The sequence below is a fragment of the Loxodonta africana genome, chromosome 18, assembly GCF_030014295.1.
Source record: "Loxodonta africana isolate mLoxAfr1 chromosome 18, mLoxAfr1.hap2, whole genome shotgun sequence".
In the NCBI taxonomy this organism is placed as follows: domain Eukaryota; kingdom Metazoa; phylum Chordata; class Mammalia; order Proboscidea; family Elephantidae; genus Loxodonta; species Loxodonta africana.
This window is the reverse complement of record NC_087359.1, coordinates 66,733,360-66,754,249: the sequence shown is the minus strand read 5'-3', so window position 1 is coordinate 66,754,249 and position 20,890 is coordinate 66,733,360. Positions and strand designations below refer to the sequence as shown.

General features: G+C 54.3%; 1 protein-coding gene across 1 annotated transcript in view; it reads right to left on the bottom strand.

Annotated features, from left to right (window-relative positions):
* The window catches only part of SPNS2 (SPNS lysolipid transporter 2, sphingosine-1-phosphate), a 38,327-nt gene that overhangs the window by 11,606 nt on the left and 5,831 nt on the right, over positions 1-20,890 (bottom strand). The window contains exons 2-3 of the mRNA XM_064271610.1: positions 11,355-11,420; positions 1,194-1,330 (exon numbers count right to left, since the gene is read on the bottom strand). Coding sequence (XP_064127680.1) covers positions 1,194-1,330; positions 11,355-11,420 — 203 coding nt within the window. The remainder of the gene's footprint in view (positions 1-1,193; positions 1,331-11,354; positions 11,421-20,890) is intronic.

Here is a 20,890-nt window from a genome sequence, read left to right as displayed (position 1 = left end):
TCAAGGCTCTCCATGCCTCCTCCTTGCCTCCTTTCCAGCCAAAATGCTCTCCTCCTCCTTCCCTCAATACCCTCCACCATTTCTACATCTGTGGGTTTGCTTCCTCTACCCTTCCTGTCTTCACCAAAAGGCTGAGTCTCCCTGTTCTACCTGCCTAGCTCGAAGGCCACCTCCTCCAGGAATCCTTCCCTGACCCCATGGATTTCTCTCTTCACTAAGAACTCTCAACACTTTGCACATCTTGGAGGCTATAAGGTGGGAAGCTCCTGCCGAATCTTCCCGCCCCCAGCCTAGGTGCTCCCGGGGAACAGGACCCGGGTCTCCTTCTTTGTCCCCCAGACTGAAAGCTCCTTGAGGACAGAACCTGATCTTCTCTTTTTCCTCCATCTCCCTCTACAGGAGCCATCATGTGATTGTCCAGCCTCTGTTTGAACACTCGTAATGATAGGAAACTCACTACCTCATGAGGCAACAAATCTCCGCTTTGGAAGACAAAAAAATAGAAATAATGATTTGTTGAACATTCGCTGTGTTCCAGGATCTGGGCATTCATTAGCTCACTTATTTCTCACAATAAGCCTTTGAAGACGAGAATTATTATCCCCATTTTCCAGATAAGGAAGCTGAGGCCCAGAGAGGTTAAGTAACTTTCTCTAAGTCACAAAGCTGAGTAGACAACAGAGCTGAGATATTCAAACCCAGGTCTGTCAGAGTCAAAGGAGAAACACCTTCTTTATGTCAAACTGATGTTTCCACTCCTGGAACTTTGACCCAAGGAGTTAGCTGGTCATCAGACAAAAAAGCAAACTGAGTAAGACCAGAGAGGTATAGTGCCTCTTCTAGGGTCACACAGCAAGGTGAAGGCAGAGGCAGGACTAGAACCCGAGGGTCCTAATTCTTAGGCCAGGTTGTTTCCACTGTTTCTTGCATCATCCCCAAATCAGAGGATGGCTCAGAAAGAACCATCGCACAGGACTGTAAGTCCCTGAGTTCAGGCCAGCATGGGGATGGCCCCATCTGCAGGGCTAGTTTATAAAAGTACCCCTAGACGCCCTCGTCCTACCATACTTGGAAGGCACTAGGGTTTGAGCAAAGTGGCTGGAACCCCCAGTCAGACCAGCCAGCCACCGGAAGGACTAGGACACGCAGACAGGATGTGCGGAGACGCAGGTGGGAAGCTGGGGGAGCCTCACCTCCTGAGGGATGAAGGAGCTGGAGAAGGTGACTGCTGACCAGAAGAAGATGCCGCAGCTGAGGATCACCTTCCTGTTGAAGCGGTCGCCCAGGTAGCCGAAGATGGGGGCGGCCACCATAAAGCTGCAGATGAACACTGTGCGGGGGAGGAGGGCTTGAGGGGTTGCTCGGGCCCCCTGGGGCCAGGCCCACCTGCCAACACCGCCCCAGCTTGAGGCCAAATGCCTGGGCCCTGGGCTGACGGGGCAGCCCAGAGGAGGCGGGGAAGGCCTCTCTGGTGAGGGCAGTACCACAGTCCCACCCTCTTCCATGCGCGCCCACAGCTTGCTCAGTCCACGGTGAGCCCTTTGGGCACTTATGCAAAGAGTAAACCTCCAGGTTGCACAACAGGATTGATATCGTTGGTGCTACTGAATTGTACAAGTGCAAGATGTTGAACTGGCAAACGTTTTGTCATCTATAATTTGACAATAAAAACAAATGAAATCAAATGTTAAAAAAAAAAAAAAGTAAGCATGTATTTATTGAATAGTTTTCACATGTCAAACACTGTGCTAGGGACTCATTACACAGCATCTTGTGCGTCCTTCCAATCTCCCTGCCTGTTATGGGTTGTCTTGCCACCTCGCAGGTGGGGACATGGGGAGACAGAATCAGAGGAGGAAAGTGACTTGTCCAAGGTCTGAACTCCCTCTATCTGATTCTAGCTCCTGTGTTCCTTATACTTGGTCACATTGCTCTCCTTATTATACTCAGAGAAACAGGTTCAGAGAGGGAAAGAAGCCTAGCTAAGGTCACACAGCAAACCAGGGCAGAACTAGGCCTGGAACCCTGATCTCAGACCTGCCAGATCACAGTCACCCTCACACCCAGTGGCTGCCAAGGTTTTCCCAACAGCTGGAAACACTGTCATTCCTTCATTCAGCAAACATTTTGTTTGGGTGCCCATAGTGTGCCAGACACCGTTTTAGATGCTTGGCATGCATCAGTTGACAAAACAGACAAAAAGCCCAGCCCCACTGGAGCTTTCATTTTAGTGAGGAGAAACAAACAATATTGTCTTTTAAAAACTAAAAAACACGGTATGTCCGATGGTGATAAGTTTTAAGGGTGGCGGGAAGGGCAGAAACGGAAGCTGGGAGAGAGAAAGCTGATGTTACATTTTACATAGAAGGGTCAAAAAAGGTGACAATTCAGTAAAGACCTGGAGGAGGTGAGGAAATGAATTATGCAGAGATTGGGGCAAGAACAGCAAGTGCAAAGGCCCTGGGACAGGAGAGTGTTTGACATGTTTGAGGGGCAGCAAAGAGGCCAAAGTGGCTGGAGCAGAGGGGGCAAGGGGAGAGGGGTAGGAGACCAGGTCTGGAGGCCCACTGTGAGGGCTGTAACTTCTGAGGCTGAGAAAGGAAAACACTGGAGGATGCTGAGCAGAGGAGTGACATGACCTGGTTTTGTTCTTCCAGAACAAGAGCGTGGCAAAGTCTTACAGAACTCCACAGGGATGCTACTATCAGAGCTGGGAAGGACCTCAGGGGTCCCAGGAGTGATGAAGAGGCCCAGAGCAAGGCAGGAGAGGCCCCAGGTCACACAGCAAGACAACCCCCCATCCCTCGCCCTGAAAGACAGGTCTGCAGCTGACGGGCAGATGGCCAGACAAAGGCCAGGGGTGGGCAGACAAGGCTGGCCTCTGACCGCCAGAATGAATGTGGGCCGGGACTCAGCTGTTCCACCACCGACCTGAGTCCCCAGGGGCAGGGGCCTGGGAGAAGAGAAAGAGGGAGAGGAGGAGGGAAGAGAGGAAGGAGGTGAACTAGAAGGAAGAGGGCTAAGCAGAGGTCCCCTAGACTGGGCTGGAGGAGTGTGACTGCCCTCTCCTTCGCTAGCAAGAGGAGGGTGGGTGGTTGGGTGTGGGTCTGTGGGCATGGGGAACCTGCAAATCCCAGCTCCACGTGACTAGACCTCGGGCAGGCTGAGCATAAAGGTGTAAGAACTCGGGCACCAGAGACACATGGCCTGGGTTCCTTCCTGCCTGGGTGATCTGGGTCAGGTTATGGTCTCTCCATGCCTCAACCCCAGTGTATGCCGGTACATGTTTAACAACTGGGTCTCCAAAAAAGGGGGGAAATCCCCAATTTGTAGTGTTCGCCAATTTCTGTGGTGTAAATACTCCCATCACAGCTGATTTCAAGCTACCAACGTGATGTCACTGATGACAGAGTTGGGAAGAGATTTGCAGCAACACGTCATGACAAAAACCTTCAGAACATCGATAATCATAAAACCCCCCCAAAATCATAAAATGTGGTAAAATAATTAGGAGGTGATGACTTTGGGGTATTTATGACCTTTGTTTGAACATACTATGTTCACTTGTAATTTTACATAATTTGGTTTGTAATAATGACTGTGTTTAACAACCAGCTCACACAATTCCTGAAAATTTAACAATCAACTCTCCTGAGCCGATAGAAGCCAGCTCCAGCAGGCCAACTTCCTCATCTGCAGAATGAAGATAAAAATAGCAGCTCCCGGGGTTGCTCCGAGAACAGGATGAGGTAACACGTGTAAGGTGCTGAACACCACACCCCGCCCAGAGTGGGCCAGCCTCGGTCAACACTGGCCATTGTCTGAATTAGTCAAGGCAGAAAATATTTCCTCATATCTGGAAAAAGGAGAATGTTTCCCGCTGGGCCTGCCTCCCAGCACTTGCCTGAGATCAGATCAGGAGATGGGCTGGAAAGAGACTGAGGTCACATCAGGAGTCACACATGTCAAGGGGAGGAGGAAGAACTAATCCGTCAGTGCCTGTTTGTGCTGGGTGAGGAATGGGCAGAGAGAAGCCAGAGTAGGAGCTGTTCTACCTGTGTGACCAGGGAGAGGGGCCACTCTCCATAGGTTGCCCAGCTTAAAGGGCTAAAACGCAGGGGGAACCAGCAAGGAGTACTAAATCCTACCAGGAGAGTTACAGAAGGCTTCGTGGAGGCAGAGATGGCAGAGTGGGGATTGAAGGATGCATAGGAGGTCGCCGTGCTGATAATATTCGTAATAAAATAAACAAGAAATCTTGTAAGCAATAATGTACAATGGGTAATGACGCATAGTGCTTATTGCTAACAATAAGCAGTGATTAAGTGACGGAGCACTTACTATTGGCAAGGCCCAGGGATGAGCCCTTGACCTAAGCACAGATTATCTCAGTTAATTCTCACTATTATCGTCATGTTACGGGGCAGAAAACAGAGGCTGAACGAGGTGATGTCACACAGCTCGTATGTGGCTGAGCCAGAATTTAAACTCCAGCTTGTCTGACTTTGGAGTCCTTGCTCTAAATCACACTACAGGCTGTCAGGCTGGGAAGGAAGAAGGTCCCAACTGATGTTTCCAAGGTCAGAGAATGTCCAGGCTGTGTTGGGGACAGTAAGGAGAAGGGTCAGGCTGCAGCAGGGGACAGTCATGGAGGAAGCAGTGGGAGATGAGGCTGTGGAGGGAGGCGGGACCCCAAAGACCAGGACCGGGGCTTGGATTTGAGCTAGAGGACAATGGAGAGCCACAGCAGGGTCAGTTCTCCCTCACCAAGCTGAGCACTTGGAAAAGCCCCCAGGTGGCTGGAGAGGGGCTGAAGGGAGTGGCCCAGGCCCTTGGCCAGACTTTGGCCATGCTGGTCCATCCTCGCCCTCCTGGCCACATCAGATCTAGAAGGGTAGCCTGTCTTGCTTTTTTGACCCCTGGCTCTCTGCCTGCTCACTTCGGGGCACAGGGGGACAGAAGCATCCAGGGCTGTGGCTGGATTCCTCGCAAAGCAGCACCCCCCACCTCCATCACTGGTCCCAGCAGCCCAAAGCACCTACATGCCGTGCCTTCGGCTCATCTGAGCTTCACCCCTTCTGTTCCCATTTTACAGCTAGGACCACTGAGGCCCCAAGAGGTGGAGGAACTTGCCCATGATGACATAGTAAGATAGGTGCACTGTGGACCACTGCCTGTCTCTCAGTGCCTTCCTCCTAGGGACAAGGGAGTCTACGATCGGGAGAGACAGGATTCATCTTTGCTAGGGGCAGACAGGAGACAGGACCTATCTGGCCCTCAGGGATGTCACAGGCTTGGGGGAAGCCCTGAACACAGCCATGGTAGCAGCAAGAAAAAGGTTCCTGGCAGAAGGACAGCACAGGCAAAGGCCTGGACTTGCGAGCCGTGTCCCAGGTAGGAACACAGAGGTTTAGCTGGCCGGCAGGCAACTTGTGCTGCAAATCAAGACCAGCCCAGCCCAGGCCCCTAGGCTGGAAGCTTCCTGTGCCCACCACTCCCAACCCGTGGCCTTTGTTTGTTTGGGAAGAGCTTTCTGGGCCAACTGTCTGCCCCACCTCTGATTTCGGTAGGGGTGGCTTTCCCAGCAGTTCTCACACGAGGACATCCTGTGGCTTAGGCATGGGGAAGCCTCGCTCAGCTCACGTGTGCTGAGCCCACAGGTCTGGGACAATGGAGCCACAGGCAGAAAGCCAGGGCCAAGGGGGCAGGGCCGCCAGTGGGCAGGTTGGCAGGAGTCAGACAAAGATTATAGCCCTTTGCCCCTTGCCCACCAGCGACCTTGGCCACTAACCCCACTCCCTCCTCTGAGATGGGGGTGACGCCCCTTCCTCACAGGGCTGGCAAGAAGTCCCCTGAAAGACAGGGAGCAGGACAAGCTCCCTCAAACGCTGTTCACCTCTCACGGTGGTGCCAGTAGGGCTCATCAGTCATCTGCTGGCTGCAGGCCTTCTCCCTGGGCACTGCCAGATTGGGGACTTGCAAGGGGGCCCAGCACCCTGACGCTCAGAATAAACTCTGCAGAGGACTCTGTGCCCTATGAGGCAGCCCCAAGACTCCTCTCCCCATGGGGCTACTGAGCACCTTCACCCCATGAGTGACCCTGTTCAACCCCCAAGGTGGTCCAAGAGCAGAAGTGGGCGAGGCCAGAGCTGGGAGGACCCTGGGCTTCCACACTGTGGCCTCGGAGCCTACGTTCTGCCCCCACCTCAACCAGGGCTATTTTTACAAAGTCTGGATTCCGGCCGGCCTGTTATTTGGAGAAGGCCAGTCGACCTCCACATCCTGTGGGCAGGGAGGCTGCTCGCACAGGGTCGGCACCATCCCTGCAGTGGGCGGGGCGGGATCCCACTCCAGCTCTGCCATACCAGGAACAGCCCCAGCCTGCCAAACCACCAGAGGAGCCTGGGACAAACTCGGCCCCACCAGTGCCTGCAATCCTGAGGCAAGAATGGCGACCACCTTCCCCTTCATACCCGGCTCAGGGTATAAAACCTGTGCACGGCCCCCTAGGCCTCAGAAAGAGGGAGGCTCTTGGGCCCTCCCTGCTGGGAGGAGGCCCTGGGGGAATAGCCACAGGGCTGCCCAGCTTTGCCTCCAGAACAGAGTCTGGGCTGAAGTGGAAGCATGGTGCTGGGCTGGCTGGAGGGGGAGGAGAGCAAGGCCAGAGGAGACTGAGCCCGGAAGCAGAGGCGCCGTCTGGTTTCAGTCTGAGCTGGCTCTTTCTCCATCCCCACTCTCCCCATCCTCCACCCCCCATCATGGCACTTCCTTGTAATGACCCCAGCCTTGAGCTGCCTTCCAGCCTCCTCTACTGTCCATTCCCGCACTTGGCCCCCAAGTGAACATCCTGACGTACACATCTTACAAGCCCCTGCCCTGCTCCAAAACCTTCTCTGGCACCACGTTGCCCAAGACAAAACCCAGGTGCCTTATCCCAGCCTTTGAGACTTTCACAACCACACCTCACCTATTGTCCGTCCTCTTCCCTATCCATTCTCCCCCCTGCTCCAGCCCAGCAGAGGAACCACAGGTCACTAAAGCCAGACGGTATCACAAACAACCTTAGCTCTCACTCCTCCCTCTGCCTGGGATGCTGTCCTTGTCCATCCCTGTGTTGCATTGGTGATTTCCTTGGATCCATCTTCTAAGTCACTCATTTTCTCTTCAGCTGCATCTAGCCTACTCACTAACTCTTCTAATTATTATATTTTTATTTTCATCATGGCAGTTTTCACTTCTAGAATTTTAAATTTGGGTCTTTTAAACATCTACCCATTCTTTTTTCATAATGTGCTGTTCCTGTTTGATGAATTCTACACTTTGTTTCAGAGCTTTGGAAATCAAGTGTACCTAATTTTAAAGTCGCTTTAAGAGGACTCTGTTCTCTACAGTTCTTCAGGAGCCAATTGTCCCATTTTCTGGGCCACCTGATTCTCCCTCTCAAAGATGGGAGCTGTTCCTTGTGTGCTGTTATTTATTTATTTGGTGGTAAGACATATATAACAAAAAACTTACCATTTTAACCATCTTTAAGTGTACAATTCAGTGACATTAACTGCCTCCACCATGTTGTGCAACCATCACCCTATGCTTTGTGAACTTTGAACTTGAGTTTGCCTTCAGCAGGAATTGTCATCTGTGTCCCACCCAGGCCCTGGGTCATGCCGACTTCCCTAAAGAGCAGTTTTGGATTTGCCACTGCTGGGGCCCCTGGACACATCAGGCCAACATGGGGAGTGAGTGGAAGTGCCAGGCCTGCACAGGGGAGGGGCTGGAAGTAGGTTCTCTGCATAAAGCTGAAGCCAAGAGGGAGGCACCCAACATGAAACAGAACTCTGCTAAAAAACTGCCCACCAACCCAGGGCACAACTTGGGATCAGGGAACTTGCCCTGGGCTCTGGGTGAAAACCGAGTCACCCATGTAACAATAGAACCCAAGCCTCCACTACCCTATCCTCAGAGCAAAGGAACCTGTGCCTGGAAACTGGGCCAGACTATTGATAATTTGATGAATCTGGACAATGGGTAGATGGGGGCTCATACTATTTGCTCCACTTTTTACATACGTTTCAATTTTTTTGTGATGAAAATGTTTATATTAAAAAAAAAAATTGGAACAAGCTTCTAAGACTAAGATCTGGCCCCAAACTCTCTACATCACTTGGCTTCAGTTTCAGCTCCCAGTTGAGCTTCTGAGTTCAGTTGTTTTGTTTCTGGCACCTGGAAATTTCCCTGCTAGCTTTAGCTTTCAAGCCCAACTATCAATTTAAATATGTTTTCTTGACTTATTTTATACAGCTTCTCCACCAGCTTGGAGGCGGAAAAGAAGGCTTCTCACATCTGCTCTCAATCTGACAAACCGACTGGAAGTCCTTCCCCTGAGCAAACTCTAACTCATCCTTCAAAGCCCCAGTCAAATATTCCGTCCTTGAGGAAGGCTTCTCCACCTGCCAGGTGCACACTCACTACCACTCCCCTGGGCTCCTAGAGTCCCCCCGTCTGTGGCTGGTGAATGGATGGCAATTTGTCCCCTCCCCATGAATAGAGAGAATCTACTTGAGGCAAGGACTGAGTCTGTGGCAGAGCTCAGCGTAGGGTCTGGTGCACAGTAGGTCCAACAGCAAATGCTCCTTTAAATGAGGGCTATAGGGGCTTCTGGTTGCCAAAAACAGCAAGACCCATGAGCTGCAGTGCTGCTGTGGGCTTTCAGAGAGGCTACGCTATGGCTACTACTGGGTAGCTAGGGGCCAGCGCTGAGCTGGCAGGCCAGAGGGCTGGCAGCAATCTGCAAGGGAGCTGCTGCAAGTGGGCTCTTCCCAAGCCAACTCTCATGCTCTGGTCCCATGCGGAAAGAGCAGGGGCAGGCCCAGGCCTAAGCCTCAGCCACCCCCACCCTGTCTCCTGGCCCAGCAGCCCCCATTGACCACAAATAGGCAGGCAACTCTGCTCTCAGCCCTGGCCCTTTGATCCGGGCAAGCACCAACACCGGGCTGGCGCCCTCCACCTGGCTCTGACCTTATCAGGGCTTGGGGAAGAGACAGATGTCTGCGGCACAGGCCAATTAGGTGACTTGCCGGGCTGCCCACTGAGTCACATCCTGGTCCAGCTGGACTGGCTTCTTGGTTCAGATGACCAAAGGGGTGAGGGCATTCTAGGGAGACACCCCACTGTCTGGTTTGCCAGAGGTAGGTAGTATGGAAGGGCCGGGGGTAAGCACTAGAGGGGTCATCACTAGACCCTCACCATGACCCGGAGGCCCCGCCCTGAGAACACCAAGATGCCAGTGTTTGCAGGATCCTGGATTCCACCTCCAGACTGCTACTCTCTCATCATGAGACCTGAAGCAAGTCACTTCCCCACTCTGGACTCTGCCTTTTCATCCAGAAAGTAAACCTAATAAAAGTGAGCCTGTAGAATTATGGCACTTGGCTGCCAACCAAAAGGTTGGTGGTTCGAGTCTACCCAGAGGCCCCCCAGAAGAAAGGCCTGGCAATCTGTTTCTGAAAAGTCAGCCACTGAAAACCCTATGGAGCACAGTTCCATTCTGACACACACGAAGTCACCATGAGTTGGAATTGACTCAGCAGCAACTGGTTTGGTTTGGTTTCTTTGGTAGGACTATTGGGAGAGTCCAACAAGGCAATGCCTGTGGTTGATTTGTCTACCTCCCGCCAGGCTGCCAGAGTTGGGAGTGCCCTGACTTTTCTCTCCTGAGCCAGGAAGCCAGCTGAGGACATAAAGTCAGCAGGGACCTGGGAACTCAGAGCCTCACACCTTGCCCCGGGCCAGATGCCCCTCACACTCTCCCTGGAAGGCTGGGCTGGCCCTGACCACACTCGGCGAGTGCTGAATGGAGGAGGCATGGAGAGCACAGGCTCTGGCTGAGTCTGCATCCCAGGAGGGGATGGAGCTCAGGCCAGGTCCCGAATGACTCAAGGGCCATGGAGGGAGGGGACTGGGGATGCTGACCTCCCTGCATTTTCCCCACCAGTTTGGCAGCCTGCCCCCTCCCATGCCCCTGATCTGGCTTGAAGTCCAGCTTCCATCTGTAAGAGCTGGTCACTGTGTGTGCAGGACCCAGGAGGCTGGAGGGACCAGCCCCAGGCCCTGAGCAGGCTGATTTGCTCAGGCCCAGCCAGGGAGGTCCAGGAAGGGTGGAGGGGGCAGGGAACGGACTTGGGCTTATGGCTTGGGCAGAGGTGACGTCTGCCAGGGCAGCAACCTGTCCACCCTTGGGTGTGTTGGACCACACAGACTTGCCCAACCCTTGCTCAGACAATCCTTTCTTATTAGGGTTGAGCCTTGGGCTATCACATGCCCTTCCTCTGAGCCCTAAAGACCCCTCCTGGGAAATGAGGCCAGCGGCCAGGCTATGGCATTCTATGAGCTGTGTGTGTGCACTGAGGCCTGGCATTGTATGCACTGGAATGCCACCTAGACAGGTCAGGCAGGTTCCTTGACAGAGCCTGCTGGCTCCTGCCCCTCCCTCCCAGGAGAGCCCAGGCAGGGGAAGGGGTTCGTGGCAGCTGACAGGACTGGCATTCCAACCATGAACCTTCTCCCACATTCCTGATGGAGCCACATAGCCAGAGGGACTCCAGGGCCAAGGGGCCCAGAGACAGGCAGGGGCCAGGCCAGGGTCACACAGCAAGGCTGGGCTGAGTCAGGCCCAGGGCTCCTCCCCAGCCTGGGATCCAGCTCTGGCTCTGAGTCTCTGCCCAGATCTGGGGGGGTCCTGCTGAGGGGATAGCCAGCATGGCCATGTAGTGGGCAGGTCAGAAACAAGGGAGACACAGTCCACCGAGGGAAGGGTGACCTGTGCTGATAGGCTGGGTTAACTGCTTAATGACCCACCACACTGCCCGGGCTCAGCTCACAGTCCAGGAGAGTTCAGGTTCTGCCTCAGGCAGCCCTACAGCCTAGCAAGCAGCTCAGACAGCTGGGACTCCAGGGGGAAAGGAGGCAGGGCACCCCAGGCCCAGGTCTAGCCCAGGACTCAGGTTCTCAGACTCCCAGCCCCAGGTTTGAGAACCACGCTGGGGCTGACCAGGTAGACTGTTCTGCTTTGTCACTGAAGGGGTGATTCCCAGGGTTGACAGCAATGGAGGCAGGTATGTAAAAGAGTCATTGGGCTCTGTTGGCACCGCCCAACTGAGCAACTTAAGGAGTTCACTTCACTAGCCTCCCCAAATGAAGGCCCACCTGGGCCCTTGGTCTGCATGCTTGCTCATCTCCCACAGCCCCTCGGGGCAGGTGCTATTCACCCTGTTATACAAGGAAGGAAACAGGCTCAGAGAAGTGGACCAACAATGGCAGGTGAGAAGCTGGGCTCCAGGAGGGGAGGTGGGCCTCACCTGACTGCAGCAGGCCGGCATCTCGGTCCTTGACCCGGAAGTGCTGCTGAATGTCCAAAAGGACCCCTGGGAGGGAGACAGAGGGTACTTATTAGCAACATCTGACCCTGGGTGGCCCCCAGTACCCACTCCACCGAGGTGACCCTGTCCCAGCCCAGCCTTCCCTCCCACCCATCTACGGAGCCCCCAGCCCTGCTGTGACCTCCACCCTGCCCAGCCCATCCAGACCCCCTAAGCGACCTTCATGGCCAAGCTTCTACCTGCCTCCACTGAGGGCTCCCATGCTCCATGTTCACCCTGGGGAGAGCAGCCCACCCTCCACTCAGCCACAGCAGGGGCGAGGCTCAGACATAGACAAGGCTCCTTAGTCACACAGCCAGGCCTTCTATCTGTTGGCCTGGGCCTCTTGCCCATCTGCAGCCCACTCCGGGCTGGGTGCTTGGACCTCAGGGGAAATCACAAAGCCCACGGCCCAGAGCGGGGATAGGTGAAGTGTGCAACCCCTGAAAGCTGGAGGCAGCCCTCTGGCAGGGAGAGCTGAGAGGCTTGTAGGCCACACCCATGCCACTCACCTGCAAGTGTGTACAAGCACCCATGCACCCCCGCCCAGCTGTCCTGGGATTGTAACCAGGGCCCCAGTTTTCAGATGCAGGTCCCAAGATGTAGAGGAAGGCAGAGAGGCTCCACGCCTGTTTTCTTGGGAAGAGGGGATCCCTTGAGGCTGTGCCTGCCCTATCCACAAGTCCCAGCTACCTCTGCTCTCCCATAGGGCCATGTCAAGGGGAAAACTGTAGACGGAGAGGCAGAGCGCTGGCTGTATGTATGGAGGGCTGACCAGCCTCTTGGAGCCCTCCCACCTCTGGGAGCACTCACCCAGGACTCCTGAGGAACCACCGCCCCCAGCCCCTCAGGCCCCAGGGGCCCCATCTCAGGCTTATCTCTGAGGACAGCAGGGGGCTAGGCCACAGACCTCAGCTCCCTGACCACAGAACATCTGCACTGAGAAGAAAGAGGGGAGAAAGAAGGGGGACTGCCCTCAGGAGTGCCCCTTGCAGGGGACAGAAGAAGAAGGGACCTGAGCCCTGCCTTCAGGGGCCTCCCAGGGCTCTTGGTGATGGTGATAACGATGAGACTGTTCTAGGGCCTTTCTTGCCATGGTCTTGTAACTCCCACCAAAAGACTCGGTGAGATTATGCAAATAAGGTGCTTGTGGCCCACCAAGGGGATTGGATGGCTTGCTAATAATACAAATAAGGTGCATGGCACCTTGTGGGGGTGGGACCAGGCAAATGAAGTGTACAGAACCCTAACAAGGGGATTGGTCAGTTTTGCCATCCTGTCAGGCTTAAAAGAGAGCCAATCCCAGTGCAGATGGGGGACCTCACTACCACCCAGAAAGGAGAGCTGGGAGTGGAGTGTGTCCTTTGGATCCAGGTTTCCTGCGCTGAGAACCTCCTAGACCCAGGAGACAGAGAGCTGTAACACCAGAGACAGCACAAGATGGTCAGAAGCAGTGGCAAGCTCAGCTGAGAACTGGCAGCAGCAGACCAGGAGACTTCATGGTGGGCTTCCCAGCTCACGGAGCAAGAAAGCTGAGCACCTTCAAGCAGGAGGCTTACTGGCAGAGTGGGATGGCTCTGGGCACTTATCAGTGGAGTTAAGGAGCTTTGTAACACTTGCCCGAGCAGGGCAGAGGCCAGGCTGGCCTAAGAGGCCCAAGGAGCCAAGGGGCCCAGAGCCAGGGAGAGGCCTGCCTGTGGGCACAGGTGAGAAGCTGTCCTGGCAGAAGAGCTGTGTCCTGAGTTATTCCTGATCCTGAATTGTAACCTGCTGCTTTTCTAATAAACCCCATAATCATGAGTATTGTCTGTGAGTTCCGTGTGGCCACTGCAATGACTTGTGGAACCCAGCAGAGAAGTAGAGAGTGCCGTGGGAGGGACGGCTGGTGTCAGAATTGGTAAAAAGGTTGGAGAGAGGAGGTATGTCAGATCTCTACCTCATAGGAATCAGCTTTGGGCTGATGCTGATGGTACTGTCTCTCCCCTTCATGAAATTAAAGGACCTTTGATGTTCCTGCCATACCATTTTTATATGATGGCATTAAAAATGATGAGAGTTTGCATTTATTGAGCAATAACTGATTTACTGGTTGAATCCTCACACAACCCTATAAGACTGGTACTATTATATCACTTGACAGATGAGGAAACTGAGGCACAGAAGGTTAAGCCATGTGCTCAGCATCACACAATGGGGAAGTGGACTCTCCAAGTACTACATGAGAGTCAAATCTGGTGGTTGGGGCTGAGCACAGCCAGAGGGTGGGGCTGCAGGGTTACTGTCCCTCTAGACACCTAGGGCTGGGGTGCCAAGCAGTTTCCCAGGACACAAGATCAGGGCCAGCCAGTGTCCTAGAAGCTCAACTGCCAAGAGGAGCGGGCCTCCTCCTTGTTAATACCCAGAGTGGATTTACCATAATTACTCATAATGAGGAGGCCGTGTGAGGCCAAGTTAATGACTTAATAATTAAGGCGGCCTGTGGTCTTGCCTTGAAGGCAGAACCAGAGGCTGGTCCCAAGGTCTGTGGATGATGGAGCCACCAAGTGGGACCTCCTAGGTGCCCTGGCCCAGCCTCAGAGGCCCAGTGCAGGTGGCACGGTTGGGTCCTACCTTGAAGAGCCACCCACACTTACCTCCCCACCCCATAGCCCACTCCAAAGCCTGGATACTGCCTCCTCCCTGGTCAGGGCCTCTGCTTCCTCTCCTAATGTGTAGATCTGAGCATACTCCTCTCTTGCTTCGTCACTATCACCTGTGGCTCCCCAGTGCCTCAGGAGAAGGTCCAGGTTTTCACCAGGCCACAGGGCTGCAGGGTCTGCCCCTGCCAACTCTGCCCTCCAGTCCAATTCTCAGGATACCATCCCTCTACCCCTCACACCAATCACCCCACACTACTCATAGTTCTCCAACTCCACATACTTCCTCTTCTCTCCAGGTATAGCCTTGTCAGCTGTGCTAATTCCCATCAGTCCTTCAAGATTAGTCCAGATGCCTCCTTTTCTGGGAAGTCTTCCCTGATTTCTCCCCCTCCCATCACTCCCAGTAAGTCAGCTGTCCTGACTTTCCCTCATCTAGCCTTCTTTTAGCACTTGTCACACCAGGATTGATTTGTTCTATAGGGGAGACATATTGGGTCACAAATATGAGCTCCTTGGGCCCACTGTTGCTGGGAGCTATGAGCCATGACTTACTGGTTCCTGCTAAGTTCCAGGCACTGTGTAAGGCTCTATCCTCATTAAGAATGCTGGTGTTTTTTAATTATCAAACCTATTTTACGTTTGAGGAGACTGAGGCTCTGAGAAGTAAAAAAAAACTTGTCATACAGCACATAAGGTGTCTGAGGCAGGATTTGAACTTGAGCCTGTCACCTAAAACCAAAACCTGTTCTTCCACCACACTGCCTCTGCATGGTTCACGCTTGTCCCCCAGTTTGTCACGCAGCTGGCCCTCAGTGACTGTGCGGTATATGTGTAGACGCATGGGTGAGCGTCCATTCGTTCCCCACCACACTGGAGGGCAGGGGCCATGGCACATCATCTCCAGAACCCAGAACCAAGCGAAGCCAAACGGAGCCAGTTGCCACTGAGTCAATTTCAACTCATGGTGACCTCATGTGACTCCATGTGTGCAGAGTAGAATTGCACTCCACGAGGTTTTCAGAAGCAGATTATCAGGTCTTTCTTCCAAGACATCTCTGGGTGGGTTTGAACTACCAACGTTTCAGCTAGTAGTCGAGCACTTAATTGATTGTGCCACCCAAGGACTCCACCACCCAGGACAAGACAGTCATAATTTAGGTACTGGGTGGATAAAAGGATGGTGGAGTAGCAGGTGGTAGGTGGGTAGAAAGTACCCACTATGCCCCTGCACTGAGGGTCCCCATCCACAGTCCAGAGGAGGCACATGGGCCTGCAGAAGCAGCAGGCTGTCTGGGGGGTGCTATACCAGGATGGTTACCATGAAGACATCATGTGTCCACAAAAAATCAAAACACTCTCATTTCCTCCTCACAGCACATCCCAGCCATTTGACTGAACAATGACTGCTAGGCCCTGCTTTTGCCTCTGCCTCCAGGAAGCCTCCCCTGACTTCCTCTAACACGCACAGCTCCTGGTAAGAGGGAGGAATGCTTCTTTATATCCAGTTGGGCATCCAAGGCCCCTTGGAACTCCTGGGAAGGCCTGGATGGGGTCTAGACCCCAGGACACAGGAAGTGCTGGATGTTTCCCACAGCCCTCTCCCTTGGTCTCGGGCCTGAGCTGTAGGCAGAAGGCCAGAGAAAGCTTCATAGGGAGCAGGACTGAGCTTTCCTGGGCTTGTTTTCCCTCTTCTGGGCCTGGAAGGGACTGTGGCTGCAGGAGGGTGATATCGCACTGGCCACTGGCACGGGAAGCGTGTGTCACGGCCGCTCGGGCAGTTGTCTCAGATTTTCCTCTGGGCTCCAGCCTGGCTTGGGTCTGCACACCCCCTCCCTTCTTCACCACAGCCTTATTTTTAGCCTCCTTCCTGGAGGCCGAGGTTTGGTGGGTCACAAGACCAGCCTCACGCCCAGGAGCAGCCTCCCACAGCTTAGGCCCGGCCCAGCCCATCCCACCAGACCCACCAGCCCTGAGCCGTGCAACCCCACCCCAGCCATCCCATGCCCACAGCTCCCAATCCAGGACTCTCCAGGCAGCCACCCAAATCCACATCCAGAATCGCCCTCTGCCCACGGGTCGCATCCTGGGCCAAAAAAACATTCTGGAACAGCCGGAGTACCCCGAACCTTCTCATCCATTCGCTCCATTTACATCCCTCCCAAACCCTCAGGGGTCTTGCCTCTTGTCCAGAGCCACCCTCCCCCTGCTCTAGGCCAACGTCCTTCCTGCCTCCCCAGGCGAAGCACCCCTAGGTCAGCCCCTGGCTTGGGCGGGTAACTCTAGCCTCTCCTTTGCTCTATCTCCTGCACATAGCCCTCAAAGCTGCTCACCCCTCTCTCTTCCTGGTGCTGAAAAGCACCCTGTCCTGTCCTTCTGCCACTGCCCTTCTCTCTCCTCCCTTCACAGAGAAAGTTCTTGAAAGAGTTATTTCCCCTCCCCAACTCCATGTCCTCGACTCCATCACTCACCTAAAACCAACCACTTCCTGGTGGCTCAGTCTTACAGACTCTTCTCACCCCTCCATTTCCCAGCAGCCTGGACTCTGATTCCATGGCTCCTCACTTGTCCCCTATTTCTCTGAGCGGCACTACTGTATTACCCAGGCCAGGCCCTGGGAGCCTCACCCCCGTGAACACTGGTCACCAGGCCTCGGTGACCCACTCTTCTCACAGCCAGCCTCCTCGCTGGGCTCCCTGCCTCCAGCCCCTCCTGGCCTACCCAGCATCCCTTCTGCAGCCTGACCGGACTAGCACTTACTGATCACCTACTAAGTTCCATGCCTGGGGCAGGGGCTCCTGAGACCACAGCCATGGTTTCTGGACTCAAGAAACTAATGCTTGTGGCTCAGTGGTTATTGACTCTGGCTGGGCCACAGAATCTCCCATGAGCTCTTCAGCATTCACAGACTCAGGCCCCTGGCTCAGTAGTACTAAAAACAACAACAACACAGTTATTATTATCACAGATAACAGGTATCGAAGGTCCCTGGATGGCACAAACAGTTTGCACTCAACTACAACCTGAAGGTTGGAACCCAACCAGCAGCACCACAAAAGAAAGGCCTTGCTTCCATAAAGGTTATAGCCAAGAAAACCCTATGGAGCAGTTCCACTTTGTAACACATGGGGTCACCATGAGTCAGTATCTACTCAACAGCAACAGGTTTGGTCTTCTGATTAACACGTACTGCGTGCTTACTACGTGCCAGGCACTGCTCTAAGAGCTTTCCCGGTACTATGACTATGGCTGCCACCTCCACTGCTACCCAAATAAATCCCAGACTCCTAGCTTTGAGGCCTCCAGGATCTGACCCTAACCTTGCTCCTCTCCCACCCATAGTCCCGCTGACACACACACATACAGCTCCAGGCAAAGAGAACTTCTGCTAACTGTGACCTTTCACCGCCCTGTACTTGGTTTCTTCCTGTGTCAATGGAGCTGCTGGGAAGATGAATGGTCTTGATCTACTTTAGAAAATCAGCAAATCAATCAGCTTGTGGGAGAGTGCTTGTTAAAATACAGCTTCCCGGGCCCCTCCCCAAGCCTGCAGAATCACCCTCTGTCGAGGTGGGACCCAGGCACCTACCGTTTAAGCACACAGCCCGGGTGATTGCAGACCACAGGACTGGCTGGTCTGAGGACCCTGTGACTTTGCACATAGCCTGCAGGCCTCCACGCCTTTGCTGTGGTGGTGCTCTCTTCCTGGGGTGCCCGCCTCTACCTGCGAAGATCCGTAGCATCCTTCAGGAGCCAGGGCCAAGGTCACCTCCACCAGGGTGCCCTCCAGCCCTCTCTTCCATGGCTCTTGTGAAGTGATGCCTATAACCTCGAGGGCACCCCTGTTGTTGTTGTTGTTAGCTGTAGTCAAGTCGGCCCCCAACTCATGGTGACCCCATGTACAACAGAATCGGACTGTTGCGATCCCCAGGGTTTTTATCGGCTGACTTTCTGAAGCTGATCACCAGGCCTTTCTTCCTAGCCTGTCTTAGTCTGGAAGCTCCACTGAAACCTGTTCAGCATCATAGCAACACATCAACCTCTACTGACAGACAGGTGGTGGCTACACCTGAGGTGCACCAGCTGGGAATCAAACCTGGGTCTCCTACATGGAAGACCAGAATTCTACCACTGCACCACCACTGCCCCTGCTACCTGGGTCGAATCTGGCACTGACTCATCCTGGTGGTCACAGGTCTCCTGGTGACTCTGCATCATTGCTGGTCCCTCAGGAGCTCCTGGGGCTCCTGGCCTCCTCTTCCCTCCTCTATTCAGGCCCAAATATCAGCAAGTGTGAAAAGAAACCCACACTGACCTTGCAGCTCCTGGCTCAGGCCAGCCCCCAGTTAGCTAGGACAGGACACCCAGTGCTCAAGCTCACATCCCCAAGCACAGATTTTTCACCCCACATTCACCGGGCCCAAATCTCTCTCAGAGCAATAAGCAGCTTAGCTGAGTTCTCAAGAGTATGGGCTCCAAAGCCAGACCATCTGGGTTCAAATCCTGGCTTTGCCATCTTCTCTGCTGTGTGACATTAGGCAAGTTACTTAACCTCTCTGTGCCAGTTCCCTCCTATGTAAAATGGCTTAGTTATAAGACCTGCTTCATATTGCTGCTGTGAGTTTAAATGGGTTAATCCACGTAATGTGCTTAGAAAGTGCCCGGTCGTTAACTAGGGGGCAAGGCACAGCCCTGGCCACAACAGAGAACAACGGGGAACTCCCATCTCAGTTTTCCTTTCCCCAAATAGAGTCAGATGTCTGGAAAGGCAGGGGCTAGGGATGCAACGGGATAGGTTGTGCCTGCCATCAGCCAGTCCCTCTCAGAGAGGACCCTGGTCCCCCTGTGGAGGCCTCGGAGCTGGCTTGCTCTGGGAGTCTCACCCCTGCTCCAAGGCTTGGTTGGCTGCAGCTCCCGCTCCAGTAATTATAGGGGTCTGAGGGCCTGGCTCTGCTGGCCTGGCTCTGGATGGCTAAGGCTGGGAAACCACAGCCTGGCCCCGCAGACACCCCCACCAGGAGACAGGGCCCTGGCTCTCCAGCATACACACTCATACCCTTTTCTCCAGCACCAAGCTTCCACTGGGCAAGATTCCACCCCCACCCCCTAGGGATAAGCTGGGTGACCTCCAGGGGCATTTGGCCTCTGGTCTGAGCCTTCCATTGCCTATCTGAGGAGTGGCCCAGGGTTCCAATACATCTCTGCTAGGCCCGTTCCTGGGCCTTAATTCTACATATGCTGACTCTTCCCCCGTGCCCCCCCACACAAATCGGGGTCATTAACGTTGGGACAGCCTAGTGGTCATCCCTGCAGGGACCCTGAGGATGAGACCCCTACCCAAGAGTCTCAGACCCCCAGATAAACTAGACTCCGAACTCACCCCTCAAAGAGCTCTCCAGCTGAAGACCCAACACCCCTCCCTACCCGAGAGCCCTGCCTGCAGACCCCAACAGCCCTAAAGAGATACCGCCCCCAGAGGCCAGAGTGTCCTACCTCCTCCCCACCAAGTTTCTGTGCCCAGAGTGGGTGGGGACGGCTGCCCGGCTTCTGTTCTGTGGTTAGAGCCTATCATTTGGGGCCAGCTTTCCTGGAACCAGACTTTGCCTTAGCAATTTGGGGGCTCTGCACAGCCACTCCTTCCCTAGTCCGGCCTCCACAGCCAGTCCTGGCTCAGGGACACCTAAGACCACCGGGGGCCAGGGACAAGGTGTCCACAGCCTTATCATGACCCATGGAGGGTGGGGCTGGTGTGGCCACAGATAGAGGATAAGGCAGGGGTGGGGGGAAGGAGGGTCATTAGAGAGATTAGAGACTGCAGAATGGCAAGGCTCAAGCCCACAAACTCTCTTCCTCCTTCCTGGGTACTGCTTCAGTGCCTGGGATTTCAGGGCTTCTTGCTCCCACTTCTCAGGCCAGAGACTGAGATTCAGAAAGGTGAATGGGTCAGACCCGGCCTGGGCTCCCTACCTTCATCCTGACAACCCCCCAAAGAGGCCACAATCAATTCCCTCTGGACATGCACACTAGCTGTCCTCATATGGGTGCTAGAAACTGTTGTGTGACCCTCCCAGGAACACTACCCCTCCCATGCTCCGCCCTTTACCGTCTACAGTGCATAACCACACCCCTTGGGGCTCCATTCAGTGAATCCATGCTTGATGGTGCTAGGATCACAAGGACCTCACAGAGCTGTCAGTAGAGGTAGGGCTACAGGAGGAGATCCCAGCATGGTCTCCATGAGTGCGAAGGACTGAGGGAAGGCAGGGAGGCCAGGACCCTGTTCCTAGCTCCGGGCTCTGGCCAGTGCATTGTTCCTGCTTATTTCTTGCTCTGATATAAACACTTCTCCTGTCACCATATCTCCTTCAAGACGCCTTTCACCAACTCCCAGCCACCATGAGATGGCTAGGCCCAGGGGAGACCAGCGCTAGGCTTTCCACCTCCTTACCATGTAACCTGGGCTCAGTCTTGTACCTTGATGTCCTATCTCCAGAAGAGACAGCAAAGCCACCCCAGTGCCCTCCTGAGTGTATAGAAGTTGCTCTGCCCAGCTTAGGCGAGAGGGCGGGGGCCACACTGTCAGCACCTAGGACTGGGCAGACAGACAGAGACAACTGCTGATTACTTCCTCTCATTTTCCTCCCAGAGACGCAAGGCCCTGTGCTCATTGTGTGCCCTGCCCAGGACAAAAGGGCAGCACTAGCCACCATCAGAGAAGCTCCAGCCTCAGCAAGGGAGCGTGGAGGGGCTGGTCTTGATCCAGGGCTGTCCAAGTCTACCAATGCTTCTTCAGTCCAGAAGGATAGGCTTTTGGTCAGGCAGAGCTGGGTCAGTCTCAAC